This window comes from Eubalaena glacialis, chromosome 15 (genome assembly GCF_028564815.1).
Source record: "Eubalaena glacialis isolate mEubGla1 chromosome 15, mEubGla1.1.hap2.+ XY, whole genome shotgun sequence".
Lineage (NCBI taxonomy): Eukaryota > Metazoa > Chordata > Mammalia > Artiodactyla > Balaenidae > Eubalaena > Eubalaena glacialis.
In genome coordinates this window covers 7,764,842-7,782,695 of record NC_083730.1, presented here as the reverse complement: position 1 = coordinate 7,782,695, position 17,854 = coordinate 7,764,842, and the positions used below count along the sequence as shown (strand labels likewise).

General features: G+C 38.8%; 1 protein-coding gene across 3 annotated transcripts in view; it reads left to right on the top strand.

Annotated features, from left to right (window-relative positions):
* SOCS6 (suppressor of cytokine signaling 6) overlaps nt 1-13,677 on the top strand; it is a 32,230-nt gene extending 18,553 nt beyond the window's left edge. For all 3 annotated transcript variants that reach the window (XM_061169188.1, XM_061169190.1, XM_061169189.1), the window contains one exon: nt 10,497-13,677. In XM_061169188.1, the coding sequence (XP_061025171.1) occupies nt 10,626-12,233 (1,608 nt within the window). In that variant the 5' untranslated portion in view covers nt 10,497-10,625 and the 3' untranslated portion in view covers nt 12,234-13,677. The remainder of the gene's footprint in view (nt 1-10,496) is intronic.
* The last annotated feature ends 4,177 nt before the right edge of the window (nt 13,678-17,854 follow it).

Below are 17,854 nucleotides of genomic sequence, written 5' to 3'. Positions count from 1 at the left end.
TAAAATTATCCATTTCATCTGAGTTTCAGGTTAATTTTCATAGCATTTCAAAGTACTCTTATATATTTTGATTTCTCACAGATCCATAGTTATTGCTCTTTCTATTTCTAATTTTGTGTAAATACATTTTCCCTTTTTTCTTGATTATGACAGCCAGTTGTTGTTAGCTTATGCCTTTTTTCATTCTTTTCTTTTTTTTTTTTTTTAATCAGTCATCAATTTTATACACATCATTGTATACATGTCAATCCCAATCTCCCAATTCAGCACACCACCATCCTCATTCTTTTCTATTAGAGGATTTTTTCCCAAACAATTAGGATTGGTATTTATCAGTTAATGGAAAAACTGCACTGAAACATACACTCATGTACTTTTAAACATTTTATTTTAAATTAAAAGAAGTAAATATGCACTCTCATTCATTTCCAAGTGTAGGACCAATGTCTTTTCTTTAAATAATCAGTGACTAAAAACTCTATCAGTTTGAATTATGTCATCTCTAACCTTCCATAATGCATCATCTATGATTTCCAGTTTGGCACTTCTTTTAAGTAAAATTATAATCACACTTGCAAAGCAACCTTCGTACAAAGGCCGAGATATTTTTTGAAGTAACGTTTTCATAGTCCTTTAGAGTGGTTCTGCTTACACCTAATTCCACAGAAAATTTTTTTAGCCGTCTGCATTTATTTAGTGTTTACAAATAGATTAACTTTTTTTTGTAGAAAGAACTTTAAAAAAAAAAGACTCTAAGTTCAGAAAAGTTTGGATGAGCATCAGCAGTGCCCAGGAACTATTTCAGTTACTGGGGTCTAACAAGTGACCAAGTGATAGTGTTCCTGATCTCAAATAGAATACAAGTAGATATAATTCAGCTGATAGAATAAGAAAATCACAGGAATGCTGAAGAAGAGGAGAATCGGAAAGAGGTGGCTAATAGAAATTTTATGATGTTTTGAAACTTTATGAGGCAGTTGGTTTTAGTGTGTTGTTTTTATGTAACATATGATTGGATTTTAAAAACCAGATCTGAAAGTCTTTTTCTTTTTATAGTTGGGTGTATCCCATTCATATTTATTGGCATAACAAACATTGGGACCTAAATTTCATCTCCTGTTATATTGGCCATTGACCTTATTTTCTTTTTTTATATGGTCTGTTTCTTTCCCTCATTTCTACTTCTCCCTTTATAGAAAGGCTTTAGTATCTCTTTTTTATTTTTCCTTTTTTATAAAGGTAATGGCAGGTAGTGATCTGACAGATTCAGGAGCAGTGGAGTAGAATCCAAGGAGCTGACCTGGAAGGGCATGAGCCATGTCATGCTCAGAAACTGGCTGGAAATTGAAATGCAGAGAGATGGTTACAACAGTGAACCTCCTATCTTGCTGACTTTTAATGTGGATGCTTTGCTTACATTAAAAGTCTTTCTTTGTTCTTTTAAACTGTCTTCACAGATAGTTTAAGCTATCAGTTCTCAAAGTATGGTTTGTGGATCCCCTTTCATAATAATGCTAAAACATTATTTGCCTTTTTCACTGTATCGCCGTTTTTGCCCAGGGTACAAAAGCAATGTGAATAAAATTGATGGTGCCTTACCACGAACAAGGCAATGGCACTAACTGTGTAATAGTATTAAACTTTCATAGGAGTCATATGTTCTTCACCTCCAAGCACTTGTAGTAAGAAGAAAATTCCAGTTACATTTAAGAATGTCATTGATGAAGCTATAAAAATTATTAATTTTATTACATTTTGACCTTGAGTATACACCTTTTCAAAATCCTTATGATGAAATGGAAGTGCATAGGAAGCACTTGTACCACATACTAATGAAGGTGTCTTGAGCGAAGCCTTGTGCCATTGTTTGAGTTACTTACTGAACTAGCTGCTCTTTCATGACACGCCACTTTTACCTAAAAGAACAATTGACAGACAAACTATGGTTAATCAACTTGAGTGTTTAGTCGATATTTTCTCATAAATGGTCAAAGTAAAGCCTTTCTCTTCACTGACAATATCGTTGCCCACGTTAAAATTCAAGCAAAAATTAGAACTGTGGAAAACTTCTATCTACCACTGTTTGCTTAACTGCTTCCCAGTACTTACAGACTTTCCTGATGAGGTCATTGGTGATATTAAATGTAATTTTTTGATATTGTGTAATGAAGTAACTAATACATGATGTTAAAAAATCATGCATGCATAAAAGATTCATTCAAAATGTCACCGAGACCAATGGATTTAAATATAGTAGAATAAAAAAATTCTTGATATGGCTGTAGATTTCTTAGCACTACTAACTTTTAAGAAACTAGCACTTGATTTTGTTCTAGTATCACAAGAAGACTATCCACAGTTATATGAAGAGGTTATTAAATAAAATATCCTCCCCTTTCCAGTTCTATATCTGTAGGAGGTTGGATTTTTTCTTACACTTTAACTGAAACAACATATTGTAACAGATTGAATGCAAACAGAGACGAGTGCAGTTGTCTTGTCAGACAGAGAAAAGATTTATAATAACGTAAAACAGTACTACTTCTCTCACTGAATTTTTATTTTATTTATTTTTCTTGAAAAGTTATTTATGTTAACATGTAATGAGTAAATTGTTTAAAAATGAATTAATATTTTTATTAAATCTCTAATTTCTAATAGGGATTAAATGTAATAGAGTAAAAAAATTCTTGATATGGTTTCAGATTTCCCAGGGCAACTAACTTTTTTTTTTTTTTTTTTTTTTTTTTTTTTTTGCTGTGTTGGGTCTTCATTGCGGTGCGCAGGCTTCTCATTGAGGTGGCTTCTCTTGTGGAGCACGGGCTCTAGGTGTGCGGGCTTCAGTAGTTGTGGCTCAGGCTCTAGAGCGCAGGCTCAGTAGTTGCGGCACACGGGCTTAGTTGCTCCGTGACATGTGGGATCTTCCCGGACCGGGGCTCGAACCCGTGTCCTCTGCATTGGCAGGTGGATTCTTAACCACTGCGCCACCAGGGAAGCCCAGGGTAACTAACTTTTAAGAAACGATTTCAGTAGGTATAACCCGCAAAGACAGAGCTTTTTGTGGTCTTCAATAATTTTTAAAAGGACAAAAAGGTCCCGAGACAGGAAAGTTTGGGAACCGCTGAATTAAGCACTAGCATGACCAACAGGGCAGCTTGTTATAGGGGAAACGTGAGCTTTGGCGTCAGCAGCCAGGTTCAAATTCTGGATCTGCTAGTTTTCCTAGTGGCAAATTATTTAACTTATTTGGGCAAGTTCTAATCTCTCTGAGACTCAGTTTCCTCACTTGTAAAATGGCAATAATAACACTATTTTGTTTGTTGAAGGTTAGGTAGTTGTTTTGATGTTGTCCTTTTTTTTCATTAGGTGTTACAATGGCAAGCATGACTACCTCCAATCATTCCTTAAAAAAGAGATTGTGAAATTATTTGAAGATATTTATCTTCTGCCAGTATGGATAAAGTATTCATGTCTAAAACTTCCCCTTGAACCTTTATACACATTTTCAAGTATATGTGTAAACTTAAAATTTTACAATTAGAAAAGCAGTGAAACTAATTCAGAACATTTACTTCGGCATGATGAGACAGATGGTAATCCTATAAAAAGATGGCATATATTTTTAGAAGTGCAAACAGAAAAACAGATACTCTTAAAAATTCCAGAGTAATCTTTGCCTAGAAAATGAAGGGAAGAGATAAAAGACCATATGGCCTACTAGAACTTTTTGTAGTTTCTAATGTTTAGGATTGAATTTTGTTTATTGAATGTTATATTAAGTTGCATATGGGTTGGTAGTTGAAAAAGGAATAATTATCAAGTAGATAATTACCAAGTACTTTTACTGTGGTTATCAGTCTTGTTTTCTATGAAATGGATGTGATAGTGGGAAGTGGAACCATTTGAACCCCAGATCTACTAAGGGTAACTTAAGTGTAATACTTACCACATCAGAGGCAGTTACCGATTCTGCTCTTGAGGCAGTTATATACATCAGCATCAAGTCTGTCATTGTGGACCAGTGTTCTCATTCATTTTACTTTGTTGTTTATTCAGCAAATATTTATTGAGCGCCTTCTTTGGTCCAGATACAAGCTAGGTGCTGCGATAACATGCTGGGAAAAAAAATGGACATAGTCTCTGCTTTTGTGTCAATCATAGTCTGATGGGGTGATAGGTATTAATCAAATAATCATACAAACAGATGTAAGCATACATCCCAGATAAAAATCATAGGCCAGAGAGGTATGCAGTACTCTGAGATCATGTAATTGGGGGATTTCACCTAATCAGGAAGAGTAAGGTATGTTCCCTGAGGAACTGACAGATGAGCTGACATGTGAAGGAATTAGTCAAAGAGGAGAATGGAAAAAAACAAACAAAAAAAACACAGTTCAAATCAAAGGAGCAGTATGTTAAAAAGTTGTGTGTTGAGTGAAAATATGGTGAATATGAATGGAGCAGAAATCAACCAAAATAGCCAGATTGTGTAGAACGTTATTGACCATGTTAAGGAGTTTTGTAACTTTTTCCTAAATGATGGTAAATTATTGCTTGAGGTGGGGAGTGAGGAAGGTGGAGATGGGCAGGGTATCTGTTCACCATACCTGATTAGGTTTGCATGTCTAAAATTTATTGACTCATAGTTACTGAGCACCTCCTGTGCCCGTGCTATGGTCCTGGATGCTTGGGACACATCAGTGAGTAAGGCAGAGTTAATATCCCTACTTTTGTGAAGCTTATGTTCTTTAAAGAGGGGGGAGAGTGACAGAGAACCTACTAAGACAGTTCTGTTGTCTGCCAGAGAAAATGAATGAGCATGGTAAGAGGGTTGTGTTGCAGCCTAAATGGCACGATCAGGGCAGGTCTCATTGAGAAAGTGACAGTCGTGAAGACTTGAAAGAAGTGGCGGGGGAGGAGTTGTTTGGGTAATGTTTGCAGCCAGCACCCAGGCCCTAAATGGCAGCATGTTTGTAGTATCCTTAGAGCATCAGGAGGCGAGTGCAGAGGGCAAGGGAAGAGTGGTATAGGAATGGGAGCGTCACATCATGTGCGGCCTTACAGCCCACTGTAAAGACTTCTGTTTTTCACTGGGTGAGATGGAAAGCTCTTTCGGGTTTTACTCTCCCTGCAGTTTGGCAGTTGGATTCGAGGAAGACCAGAGTGTATGTGGGCAGATTAGGCTGTTGCCTTCTTATAGGCTGCCTGGATCCTGCAGTGTGTTCTTTCTTCTTCAGGCCTCCTTTCCACTTCATGTTCTGAATCTTTCTTCGTCTTCTGAACCTACTTTTCAGAACTTACCTAGTTATGAATCCCTAAAGCTTGGGCACGTGCTGCAGATGTTTTCCACGCAACCTGGGGATGAGTCTGTATGTGTTCCTAGCTGCATTAACTGTGTCTACACACCTACACACACACACCTACACACACACACACACACCCCTACACACACACACGTACATGCACACACCCCTACACACACCCCTACACACACCTACACACACATCCCTACACACACCTACACACACACCACACCCCTACACACACACCCCTACACACACACCTACACACACCCCTACACACACCTACACACACATCCCTACACACACCTACACACACACCACACCCCTACACACACACACCTACACACATACCTACACACACACACCACACACACACCTACACACACACCCCCTACACACACCTACACGCACCGACACACACCTACACACCTACACACACCCCTACACCCCTACACACACCCTTACACACCTACACACACAGACACACACCTACATACACACACCTACACACACACGCCTACACACACACACCTACACACACACACACACATTTCTGATGACTGGTATATCCATAACTGGTGGACCCTGAAGGGTTTGCAACTACAACTATTTCCTACCAGAATTGAAATTGAATGTAATTCACTAAAATTATATCACAAAATTGGGGCATTATGAAGAATTGCTTGCAAATGGAAACTAGCTATGAATAAAACCTTTATATGCAGTTGACTCATGTTTGAGTCTCTCCAGTGCTTTATGTTGAACTTGAACTCTCCCCACCCATCCATTGTTAGAAAAATTTAAGAGGCATGTAGCCTGTTAGGAAAACTTGGATAGTCCTCCCCTACATCTCCAAATGGCTTCAAATGATTAACATCTTACATTTTATTCAGAAACTGTTCATCTGTTTTTCAGATGAGGCAGTTTGAGACCCCCTGGGTTCTTTGTGGGCTTTTTTGGTTTGTTTTATCAACAAAGTTACACTCCTGATGGGTTTGTGTCTGTGTTGGAGAGGATGATGTGTGGTCTTAAAACTGGGAAGTGCATATATAAACTAGACCATGTTCATATTTGAAACCTTTTAGTTCTCATTGCACTTCGAACCAGACCCAGGTACCTTTCTGTGCCTGTCTTGTGCCCACTCTTCCTTCACGCCTTGGACTTCGGGCACACTGGGCTTCTCAGTTTTGCATCTGCAGTTTCCCACCTCAGGGCCTTTGCACATGCTCTTCCCTCAATCTAGAAAGTTGTTCACTCAGCCTTCCTTTGCATGACTGGCTCCTTCTCATCATTCCAGCCTTAGCCTAAATATTTGGCTGTCAGAGAGGCCTTGGATACGTGTCTTATGTGTTTATGGAGCCTAAAGTAGGAACCCTCATGTTCTCTGATAGCCTCCCTTTCCTTCATGGTATCTGTCACAGTTACCAACGATCGTGTCCTCCTTGCTTTACTTGGTTTGTGTCTGTACTGCCCAGGCAGCCTCTCCCAGGAGATGGTGAGCACCGGGACCTTAGGGCCACTGGCTCTGTTACCACTAAGGTGCATTCTTCCCACTTACAGAGTTTTCTCTGAAGACAGAAGACCTTTTTTGTAGGTCAGGACTCCTTTGAGGGTGTGAGGAAAGTGACAGGTAGAGAAAGGAACATAGAGTATTTGGTCTGTGAGTTCAGGGGTTGGCAGAACCAGTTAAGACCCACTCGTGGATTTTACCCACACCCTAGCATGCAGCAGGTTAGGGTGCAGCTAGGAAGCAAAATCAGGAATCACTCTACCCTCCCCTGTGTCTCTGTGTACAGTCTAGTCTGACTTAGAGCTTTTAATCGTTGGTCATGTTCATAGTTGACTGCTTAAAGATTCTCTATCAGATTGTGTCTGTCCAGTCTCTTCCTATCGTTTTTTTTTCTTTTTTTGAATTTTATTTTATTTTTTATACAGCAGGTTCTTATTAGTTATCGATTTTATACATATTGGTATTCCTGTCGTTTTCTTTCACCCATCTTGGAGCTCACAGATTTCATCTCTTAGTTTTGAATCACACATCTTAACTCCTCTTGGATCCAGTAGAGTATCTTACAAATGGGAGGGGGAAAGGGCAGTAGAGGACTTTATGAAAAGCAGCTTACAAGCAGAAAGGACAGTCTGTAGCACCTACTGTAATATTCTGAGACTGAGGACAACCTTATGTTTCTTTTGGATCCTGATGACAGCATAGTACTTATATAGGTAATGCCATTGTTACGCTACTTTTCACCCAGCCTCCACTTGTGAGATCAAAGATACTTTTTATTTTTAGATGTACTTATACAACTTCATGGTACTAAGTATTGGGGGGGGGTGTTATTTAGTATATTTACTTCCTTCTCTTTACTAGTATTTATTTGGTGGAATTTTTTCAGTAGTTTTTACATGCCTGAACACATACCATGTGAAGTATGGGAGTAGATACCCGTTACCCGTATGGTAGAGCTTGCTAACAGACAGACACATGTTTTTCTGTGTGGCTTTTTTTACGTGGAATTGCCAATCCTTGATCATTTGTAATAATGACTTTTGATTCTCATAGGAGATAGAGTGCTTTATTTTTTATTTTTTTATTAGATCTTTATTGGAGTATAATTGCTTCACAATACTGTGTTAGTTTCTGTTGCACAACAAAGCGAATCAGCCATATGGAGTGCTTTATTTTGATAAGAGGAGATTTAGCCAGTTTTGCACAGTGTGGATTTTTCTATCCATTTACTTGACAGCTAAGGAATATTTATTTGGTATCAAAGAGTTTAAGCAGTGTATATTAAGTATCTAATGATAGTTCCTGGTTAAGAATATAAAAAATGAATAAGACATGGTCTCTATTTTTTAGTACTACAATCTGGTTGGAGAGATAAGACATGAATAGAATACAAGCAGTTCTAAGTCACTATGTGACATTACTATTAAAGAGGTACAGGTTGAGTATTTGGAGTCCAGAAAAGGGAGGGAACTCCTTTCTGGCTGGGTGATCAGAGAATATTTAAGGAGGAAGTATATTTTTTTAAGGAATTCCCTGAAAGGTGGATTAGGAAAGAAGAAGAGAACATTTATCAGGAGCAGGAAAATAGCATAAACGAGGCACAGCAGTAGAAAAACAAAAGACTTCATAATTAAGGTTGAAACTGAACTAACTTTTTTTTTCTTTTCTTTTTTTATTGAAGTACAGCTGATTTACAATGCATTAATTTCTGCTGCACAGCAAAGTGATTCAGTTATACATATATACATTCTTTAACATTTTTTTTCCATTATGGTTTACCATAGGATATTAAATATAGATCCCTATGCTATATAGCAGGACCTTGTTGTTTATCCATTCTATATATAATGGTTTGCATCTGCTAATCCCAACCTCCCACTCGATCCCTCCCCCAACTCTCTCCCCCTTGGCAACCACAAGTCTGTTCTCTGTGTTCATGAGTCTGTTTCTGTTTTGTAGATAGGTTCATTTGTGTCATATTTTATATTCCATGTATAAGTGATATCATATGGTATTTGTCTTTCTCTTTATGACTTACTTTACTTAGTATGATAATCTCAAGTTGCATCCATGTTGCTGTAAATGACATTATTTTGTGCTTTTTTATGGCTGAGTACTATTCCATTGCATCTATGTACCACATCTTCTTTATCCATTCATCTGTTGATGGACATTTAGGTTGCTTCCATGTCTTGGCTATTGTAAACAGTGCTGCTATGAACATAAGGGTGCATGTGTCTTTTTGAATTAGAGTTTTGTCTGGATATATGCTCAGGAGTGGGATTACTGGGTCATATGGTAATTCTATTTTTAGTATTTTGAGGACCCTCCATACTGTTCTCCACAGTGGCTGCACCAACTTACATTCCCACCAACAGTGCAGGAGGGTTTCCCTTTTCTCCACACCCTCTCCAGCATTTTTTATTTGTAGACTTTTTAGTGTTGGCCGTTGTGACACATGTGAGGTGGTACCTCAATGTAGTTTTGATTTGCACTTCTCTAATAATTAGAAATCTTAATTAACATTTTATATCATTCCTAGAAAGTCAGCTGGGCCTGACCCTCTACATCGAGCTTTAAATAGATTTACATGCTTGGATTTGGGAGGCGGTGGGGTGATGCTCCAGACAGACCAGATACAAGCCATTTTGGATACTGATCCATTGATCTCGTTTATCGAGAATTTGCTGATTTTCGGTTATTATTGTAAACGTTGCTTCCTTTGCAACGTCCCTGTTGTTGCGGCAAAGCATGTTTGTTTTGTCTGGTTTTCACAGCCTTTGGTTTTATGGATATTGGTAGTTAAGTTTTCTTAATATCTGTGTGAACTGATGCCCAGTTTTTTGGTGGACAAGATTGGGTACATTGCTAGTGAGCCAGAAAATTATCACTTAACACAGGGAGGCTTTTATTAGTCTTCAGGTCACCAATTTCTACCTGTTAAGACAAGTAAATGCAGTTTCTACTACCATGATGAATTGTACTTATCTAGTTGTTAGGAGTGTTCCCTGCAGATGAAAGTGTTGAAGCTGCAAGTACCCCTCTCGGGGCGCTCTTGGCTTTGCAGGGTACTGGCAACACGAAGGTGGATGGGCCCTGTTCTCGCTGAACTCATGGCTATAGAGGGACATTTCTAGGCTTTTCCTAGATAACTCATCACAGATTATGGAACTCTTTTAATTCATTTTTACAGCTGTTTAAATATTTAAAAATACATACAGTTTGTTGTAGAATCGATTAGGCTTGCTGTGGACGTGGGGCCTTCTTTGTTGAGTGCTGGCCGTTTGCAGGGCACAGGCTGGTGGCTGGAGAGGCCGGGGACGGTGTGGATCAGTGTGCAGAGGATGAGTGGCTCTGTTAGAGCTGTGTTAGGAGGTAAGGAACACGAACCATAATTAGGGTAAAGTCAAAGTAAGGTGCAGAAAGGAAAGAGGTAGAGTCGGCTTTGCTCTTTAAGCATTATCAAGTATTTGTCGAGTGCTGATTATGTAGTAGGCAGTGATGGATGCATTGTGCTATGTGAAATGGAAAAAATATGTCTTAATGGAGCTTACCTTCTTATAAACATATGCAGGCATCCTTGTTCAGAAGCTAAAGGATTAAAAGTGACTAAAATAAAACTTTTTGTGGAAATATTTTTTAATGTGACCTTTTAACATTTTTTATTTTTTGCATTTTTTTAGAAAATGGCTCCAAAGGGTAAATGAAGCGGGAAAAATACATAGATGCAGCATTGCGTGCAGCCTCTCCAGATGTTCGAGGATAATATTTCAGAGAGAAATTGATTCCCTTGGATTAGGTAACTAGTCAGAATGAAGAAGATTAGTCTTAAAACCTTCCGGAAATCTTTCAACTTGAATAAAAGTAAAGAAGAAGCGGATTTTATGGTTGTACAACAACCATCACTAGCCAGTGACTTTGGAAAAGAGGATTCCTTATTTGGTAGCTGCTATGGGAAGGATATAGCCAGCTGTGATCTCAACAGTGAAGATGAAAAAGGCGGGAAGAGTAGATCAAAAAGTGAAAGCCTAATGGGTACGTTGAAAAGACGGCTCTCTGCGAAACAGAAGCCGAAGGGCAAGGGCGGCGCGCCCCCCGGGGGCTCCGCGGACGAGGACACCTTCTCCTCCTCCTCGGCCCCCATCGTCTTCAAGGATGTGAGGGCGCAGAGGCCCATGAGGTCCACCTCCCTGCGCAGCCACCACTACAGCCCCACACCGTGGCCCCTGCGCCCCACCACGTCGGAGGAGACGTGCATCAAGATGGAGGTGAGGGTCAAGGCCCTGGTCCACTCGCCCGGCCCGGGCCCGGCCCTGAACGGCGTGCGCAAGGACTTCCACGACCTCCAGGCCGACACCGCGTGCCAAGAACAGACGAACTCGCTCAAGAGTTCCGAGTCTCAGGATGGGGACCTGCATCTCCACCTGGAAGAACATGTGCCTGTCGTTATCGGACTCGTGCCTCAGGACTACATTCAGTACACTGTGCCTTTGGAGGAGGGGATGTACCCTCTGGAAGGACCGCGCGGCTATTGTCTGGACGGCTCCTCCCCCATGGAGGTCTCCGCGGTCCCTCCTCCAGGGGGAGGGAGCTCCTTCCCCGAAGACGAGAATCAGGTAGACCCGGATCTCGTGGTGGCCCCAGAGATCTTCGTGGACCAGTCGGTGAACGGCTTGCTGATCGGCACCACGGGAGTCGTGCTGCAGAGCCCGAGGGCGAGTCCCGACGACGCCCCGCCACTCTCACCGTTGCTACCTCCCCTGCAGACGAATCAGATCCAAAGGAACTTCGGCGGGCTCGCCGGCTCGGATGCCCACGTGGCCGAAAGTATGCGCTGTCACTTGAATTTCGATCCTAACTCTGCCCCCGGGGTTGCCAGAGTTTATGACTCGGTGCAGAGTAGTGGTCCCATGGTCGTGACAAGCCTTACAGAGGAGCTGAAGAAACTTGCGAAACAGGGATGGTACTGGGGCCCCATCACTCGCTGGGAGGCAGAAGGGAAGCTGGCCAATGTGCCGGATGGTTCTTTCCTTGTTCGGGACAGTTCTGACGACCGTTACCTTTTAAGCTTGAGCTTTCGCTCGCATGGCAAGACCCTTCACACTAGAATCGAACATTCAAATGGTAGGTTTAGCTTTTATGAACAGCCGGACGTGGAAGGACACACGTCTATCGTGGACCTGATCGAGCACTCGGTCAGGGACTCCGAGAACGGGGCCTTCTGTTACTCCAGGTCTCGCCTGCCGGGCTCGGCCACCTACCCCGTCAGGCTGACCAACCCGGTGTCGCGCTTCATGCAGGTGCGCTCCCTGCAGTACCTGTGCCGGTTCGTCATCCGCCAGTACACCAGGATAGACCTGATTCAGAAGCTGCCTCTGCCAAACAAAATGAAGGACTATTTGCAGGAGAAGCACTACTGAGAGACTGTGAGAACCCTGCGTCTTGCACTTGGGGAGGAAGAAAAAGATTGAAATACCGTTTACAGACTTTCCATTGCTATCAAAATCTTTTGCTGCCATACTGTTTCAGATTTACGTGTAAAAGAGTAACCAGTTCGTTTAGGGGTGGGGAAGTGTCCGCAAGGTGTCTTGGGTTTATTTTGGTTCTTTAAAAAGGGAAGCCTTGAGGTTTTAGAAGAGTGAGCTATCTTCCATCAGTGTGCAGAATAATCACAATGTGAATTACCAGATTCTCCGTACCCACCCCGCCCCCAGTCCTTTGCTGCTATCCACTGTGATTTTTATGCATTAAAAGCACATTTCATGTGTATTCAATCCTAAGTAAAGTTAAATGAAACTTATAGAATGAACATTGTTATGTCTCTTTCAATGGCCCGTTTTCAAAGATAGTGTGGAGTAAACATAGCCGTGTGATAAATCACAGCATTCACACCTACACTGAAAATGATTTTTAATTTCATACTTTAGAAAGATTTATTTAGAATTATGAACGGACATAATCTTGGGTAATGGAACAGAGATCTGCTACATATCTTTTACAACATTCATTTCTAAATTATTTTTAAGGTTGTGCTGTTATTTTGGTTGTGAGAAGTTGGACCTTTCTGTTGCCTTCATTTTCATCTTGTGGTTTGTCTGTTTTAATAAATGGCCTTACAGAATTGTAAAGAAATGTATACCACCAATTTAGAAATTGTTGCCTTTTCTGTCATTAAACTCTGGTACAAATTGGCGTAACATATAAAGACCTAATGGAACTAGAACTATTAAAGAAATACTAGATGATCATAGTTTCCGGTGTTAAGCAGTTTTTTTGTTATCTATACTTTCCTTTGGTAAAATGTTTTATCTGTGATTTCTTTAGCTTAGTCAACATTTTCTTGGGTGAACTTGATGTAGAAATGATTTTCAAAAATGGACTAGATCCTCTTGCAACATAAAGTTTATATAAAGTTTTAAATTGATTTGAATAGAAAGAAAACATTGTTTTAAAGTTGGGTTTATATTTTTCTTCTATGCAGTCACTATTAAGATGTGCTAGATTTGACCCTTCCTTCCCCCCACCAAAAAAACAAAAACAAAAAACCAAAAAAACCCAGCGACTTTAGTTGAAAAATTGTGGAGATTGTGGAGCACCATGTAAGAAAAATATTAAAACCGAATCAGGTGTATGGAAGTGTTTGCCTACTATATATACTGCCCTTTAAAAATAGGTTTTCTATTTGTTTCTTTTTAAGTCGTAAGTAAATTGACATCATTAGTTTTTTCATCTCTTTTGAGTCAGTCCTTTGGGCGGGGGTGCAGTTTGTCACCTCCAATACTTTTTAGTTATTTTGAAATGCAGTGTTTATTTACTGCATGATTCTTTAGTATTTCGGAGTTGCTCCATCCAGAAGACGTTTCTAGCTACCTAACTTTAAAGGAAATGTTTCCCTCTCAGATGAAACATGTAATTTAAGACATTTCTTCTTTTGTCCCTCGGTTTTCCTATCTCTTACCCCCATTTAAAAACAAGAGTAAAGGTCTTAGGTCAAATTTAATAGCGTTGTCATTCAGACATAAGCAGTATCCCCATTTTTTTTTCCTCTATTTGTTTTTTAGAGTCAACTGAGAATTACCAAGAAAAGGCACAATGCCATAATATCTGTTATGATATTTTGACTTAAAGGGGAAAAGGTACTTAATTTTGGTGGAATGTTTGATTGTACCTTATTACAAAGACTCCTCTTTCATTTTCTGATATGTTTTCACCTAATAAGATGGAATATGGAGTATACTGTAATAATATAATTTAAGTGTTCATTGTAAGCTATTTGGATTAAGAACTATTACAGAGTTGTAAACTTGTTATCAAATTAATGCAAGACATTTAAACTATTTTTTTGCAAAACTATTTATTTTTAAACAATTTAAAATATATCTAGGGTGAGTTAAAAGTCCCTGTGCATCTATATTAGATGGCAGGTATTGTCACAGAGTCACTGTGTATTAATAATAAATGTTGAGATGGCTTCTCCATGTTTCTAGAAGCATTTACATGTACTCTTTGTGAGATCATGGTGCACAGAGGTCTTTGGACTGCCCTGAACCCCGTCTTAATGTGGGCATAGCCTGTTCCCCACGCCTTCCTCATGATACCATGTGTTTAAGATCTAGCCGTTTGGTTTCAAGTTAAAATCATTCTGATTTCCATATAAATGGTTTTAAAATTGTATTTTGTGTTTTTATGGAGGGCAAGTCTTGATACTGTTCTAATTCAGAAAGCCAATCTTTAATGTGCTTTTTTATGTTCATAATATAAAACACTTTTAAGTAAAATGCCCTATTCTAATCCAATTTCAAATTGCTAGGGTCTGATAGTGTATCAGTAAAGATATTTGCCAAGAAGTTATTTACAAACAGAGAAAGGAGCGTTGCAATATTTTCTGCTTTTGTTTAAAGAGAACCATTTGGCATATAGGCAGTACAACATAATGTGAAAGACTGGCTTTGTAGGGTAGTAAAACAGTCTGGTTAAAATTGGAAAGGGGAAAAAGAGAAATCTTCATCCTGTAGTTTTGTCTAGGTAGCATTTGGGTTTCTGGATTCTGTTGAATGGTAGCTTAGATGACATGGGCACTACCTGTAAGTGATTTCTTAAATATGTGTTTCTGAAAATCTGAGCTCAATGCAAGAAAAAGAAAACAAGAAAGCTGTATCTTTCTGCCATAATAAATTAATCAGAGTTGCTTTTTATCAAATATCTCATCACAGAAACATGATGGAGGCCAGAAGCTATTTCCAGTGTTACTAGGACACTATTATGCAATTTTACAAATAATAAGAAAGCATAGAAAGTACTTGAAAAAGTCTCTTTCTCTTTCTAAGGAAAACTGTTCTCTGGTGCAATAATGTGAAAATTTTGGAAGGTCAAAAAATATCACAGGAAACGATCATAGAACTAAAAATAGTTTTTAAGGAAACCAGCTACACAGGGCAACCATCTTGCTGTTAAAGAAAATCGTGTGCCAAAAGGCTAAATCACTGGCATATAGGAAATAAAACCCAAGTATATACACACGATAATTTCTGAGCCAGTATTACTGAAACAGGATAAAAGTTACTGAAATCTTAAGTAGGTTATATGCAGTGTCTCTGCTAGCGCTACCAGTCTGAATATCTTTCTTCACAATGCTTTCAGAAATGCCAGTTTTGATCATTGTACATTTCACATTGTATATGAGAGATACTTGCTTTATGAATGATTCAAAGTAATCTATTCTAAATCATCATGGCTTTTCATCGAATGCGAAGTCTTAATTTGAAAATGAAATCATACTACCAGCAATAGATGGTTTTGTTGAAAACTCTAATAAGGAACAGTCGCCAGTTCCGTAAATAACTTTAAAATTCTAAAATAAAGTATTGGTACGCTAGTAATCACAAATTCGGTTTCTTTTAATAGTTTTTTAATCCTGTAAAGATTTTTTATAAACATCCTTTTTTATTAATCAGTTATAACATGGCGAATGTGTAGCTGCCGTTTCTGAAAAGTGATCCAAACTCTACATCCAGAGATGATGAAAAATTCTTATAGAATTTTGTAATAAGTATACATGTTGGGTTAAAGAAATTTTGTAATCGTTGGAGTGCCATGGAATTAATACTTGCAATCCAGATTGCTGTAGTTTACACTTTTCTGTATGTTTCGAATCAGGTGTGTACCATTTGTACTGAGAACACCACAGAATGAATTATCCAAAGTCCATTGATTTTAATACGTGTTTTGGTTTGTAAACAAATTAGAGTAATTTCTTGCACATTTTTGGAAATTAATCGTATAAAGAATTTATGTATCTGCTTCTAGATACAGTGTGTAAATAAAAATTTCGTTCACAAGGTCTGCCTTGCAGTCTATTTAATAACCAGATGCAGAGTTGGACTTTAATTAGTATAGGGTTAACTAGATAATTTCTGGATGTCCCATAAACTGGGCAGATACTGGAGGGTAGGTACCAACAAATTTTAGTAAAACAGCAAAAGTGAAATGGTGACATAGGAGACATCAAACAAATTAAGAATCAGCCAATGTTGCTGATATCCTAGAGCCTTCAATACAAAGGCTGGAGTGAGTTAGCAGAACATTTGCAAAGTGAAGACTAATTAAAATTAACACAGTAATAAAACCTCACTAAAAGAATGTTAGGCCGAATGGTAAAATGTTTGGATTGTGACATTTAAAAAAATATGTCCCTTATTACTTAATGGTATTTCATAGAAATAGAACCAGGTTATCAAAATAGTGCTTTGTGTAGAAGTCATTTAGAAATCCCTTCATAGGCAAGAATGATTTCTCATAGCCGCTGAATTTCATTATATGCTTTTAAAGTTCTTAAACACCACATTGGGTTAAATGTTCTTTCGCGTTTTGTTGTTCTATTTTTTTTTTTTTTTTTTACATTTTATTTATTTTATTATTTTTGGCTGTGTTGGGTCTTCGTTTCTGTTCTATTACTTTTTAACAAGTCTTCTATCACAGCTGATACAAAGATTAATTTTTAAATGACCTTGTTCAGAATATATCACAAATTTTGACTCTCATAGATTCCAAATAATGTCACGTTCTAACCACATTTTCCAGAACTGGTATCAATTGACAGCATTGATTCTAATGTCAGACTTGGCTGATGGTGGTGCTAATGAAATATGAAATTAAGGAAAGAGAATGGTCAGGCCTCAAGAACTATGTAGAAGTATAGACTTCACAAACTTAGACCCTAGCCAAATAAACAGATTCTTACTCATTCAACAAGAGAGCAAGACTTGCTGTCCAGTGTGAGATAACTTACTGAGAACATTGGGTCCACCTCAGAGCGTCCTAATTGATTATCATGCTGACCATAGTCAATTTCTTGTACTCCCTGCCACCTCACCTTTACATTCTTTTTTTTTTAACCTCACAGATCTTACTTATTCTTTTACTAGACCTTCAACTTTCTGAATCAAAAATATTTTAACCTTTATTTCACTTGAATTTAGTCCTTATTGTCTGCTATTTTAACCTCCAGTCTAGTTTTCTTTTTTTCTTTCAACTCTTTAGCTTCATTTAAACTTCATTATTTTTAAAAAAATTTCCTTTAATTCTTTTAGCTTATTCGTATTCCAGTCTCCAGTTTTAAGGGCTTCCCAACCTTCTGAAACATCTTTTTTAAAAAGTCGACTAGTGTTCTTCCTGCTCTTTTTGCATGACTTGTCTTGCGAATGGATGTTTCTGCCTCAGCTTCTTTGTTCCCAGCATCCCCGTCCCACTTCCCCAAGCCTTCCCAGAGTCCAGGGCCTCCTGTTAACACCAGGGCCTGACGCTGACAAAGAACCCAGTAGGAGTGGGTGTCTGCATTAAGCATCCATTTCTGAGCACAGCTGAATTTTGTAGCCGGACTCCTGGAGTTTTGTTTTAAATTGCATTTTCCCTACTTAATACCAGGCAGCCTCACCACCTCTCCCAGAAGGGTTGGAGGAGGGTCCTCTTGGGAAAGGCTCCTTCAGACTGTAAAAGCCAAGGAGAAGCTGGCCAGAGCTGGGATTATTTTTACAGGGTTTAT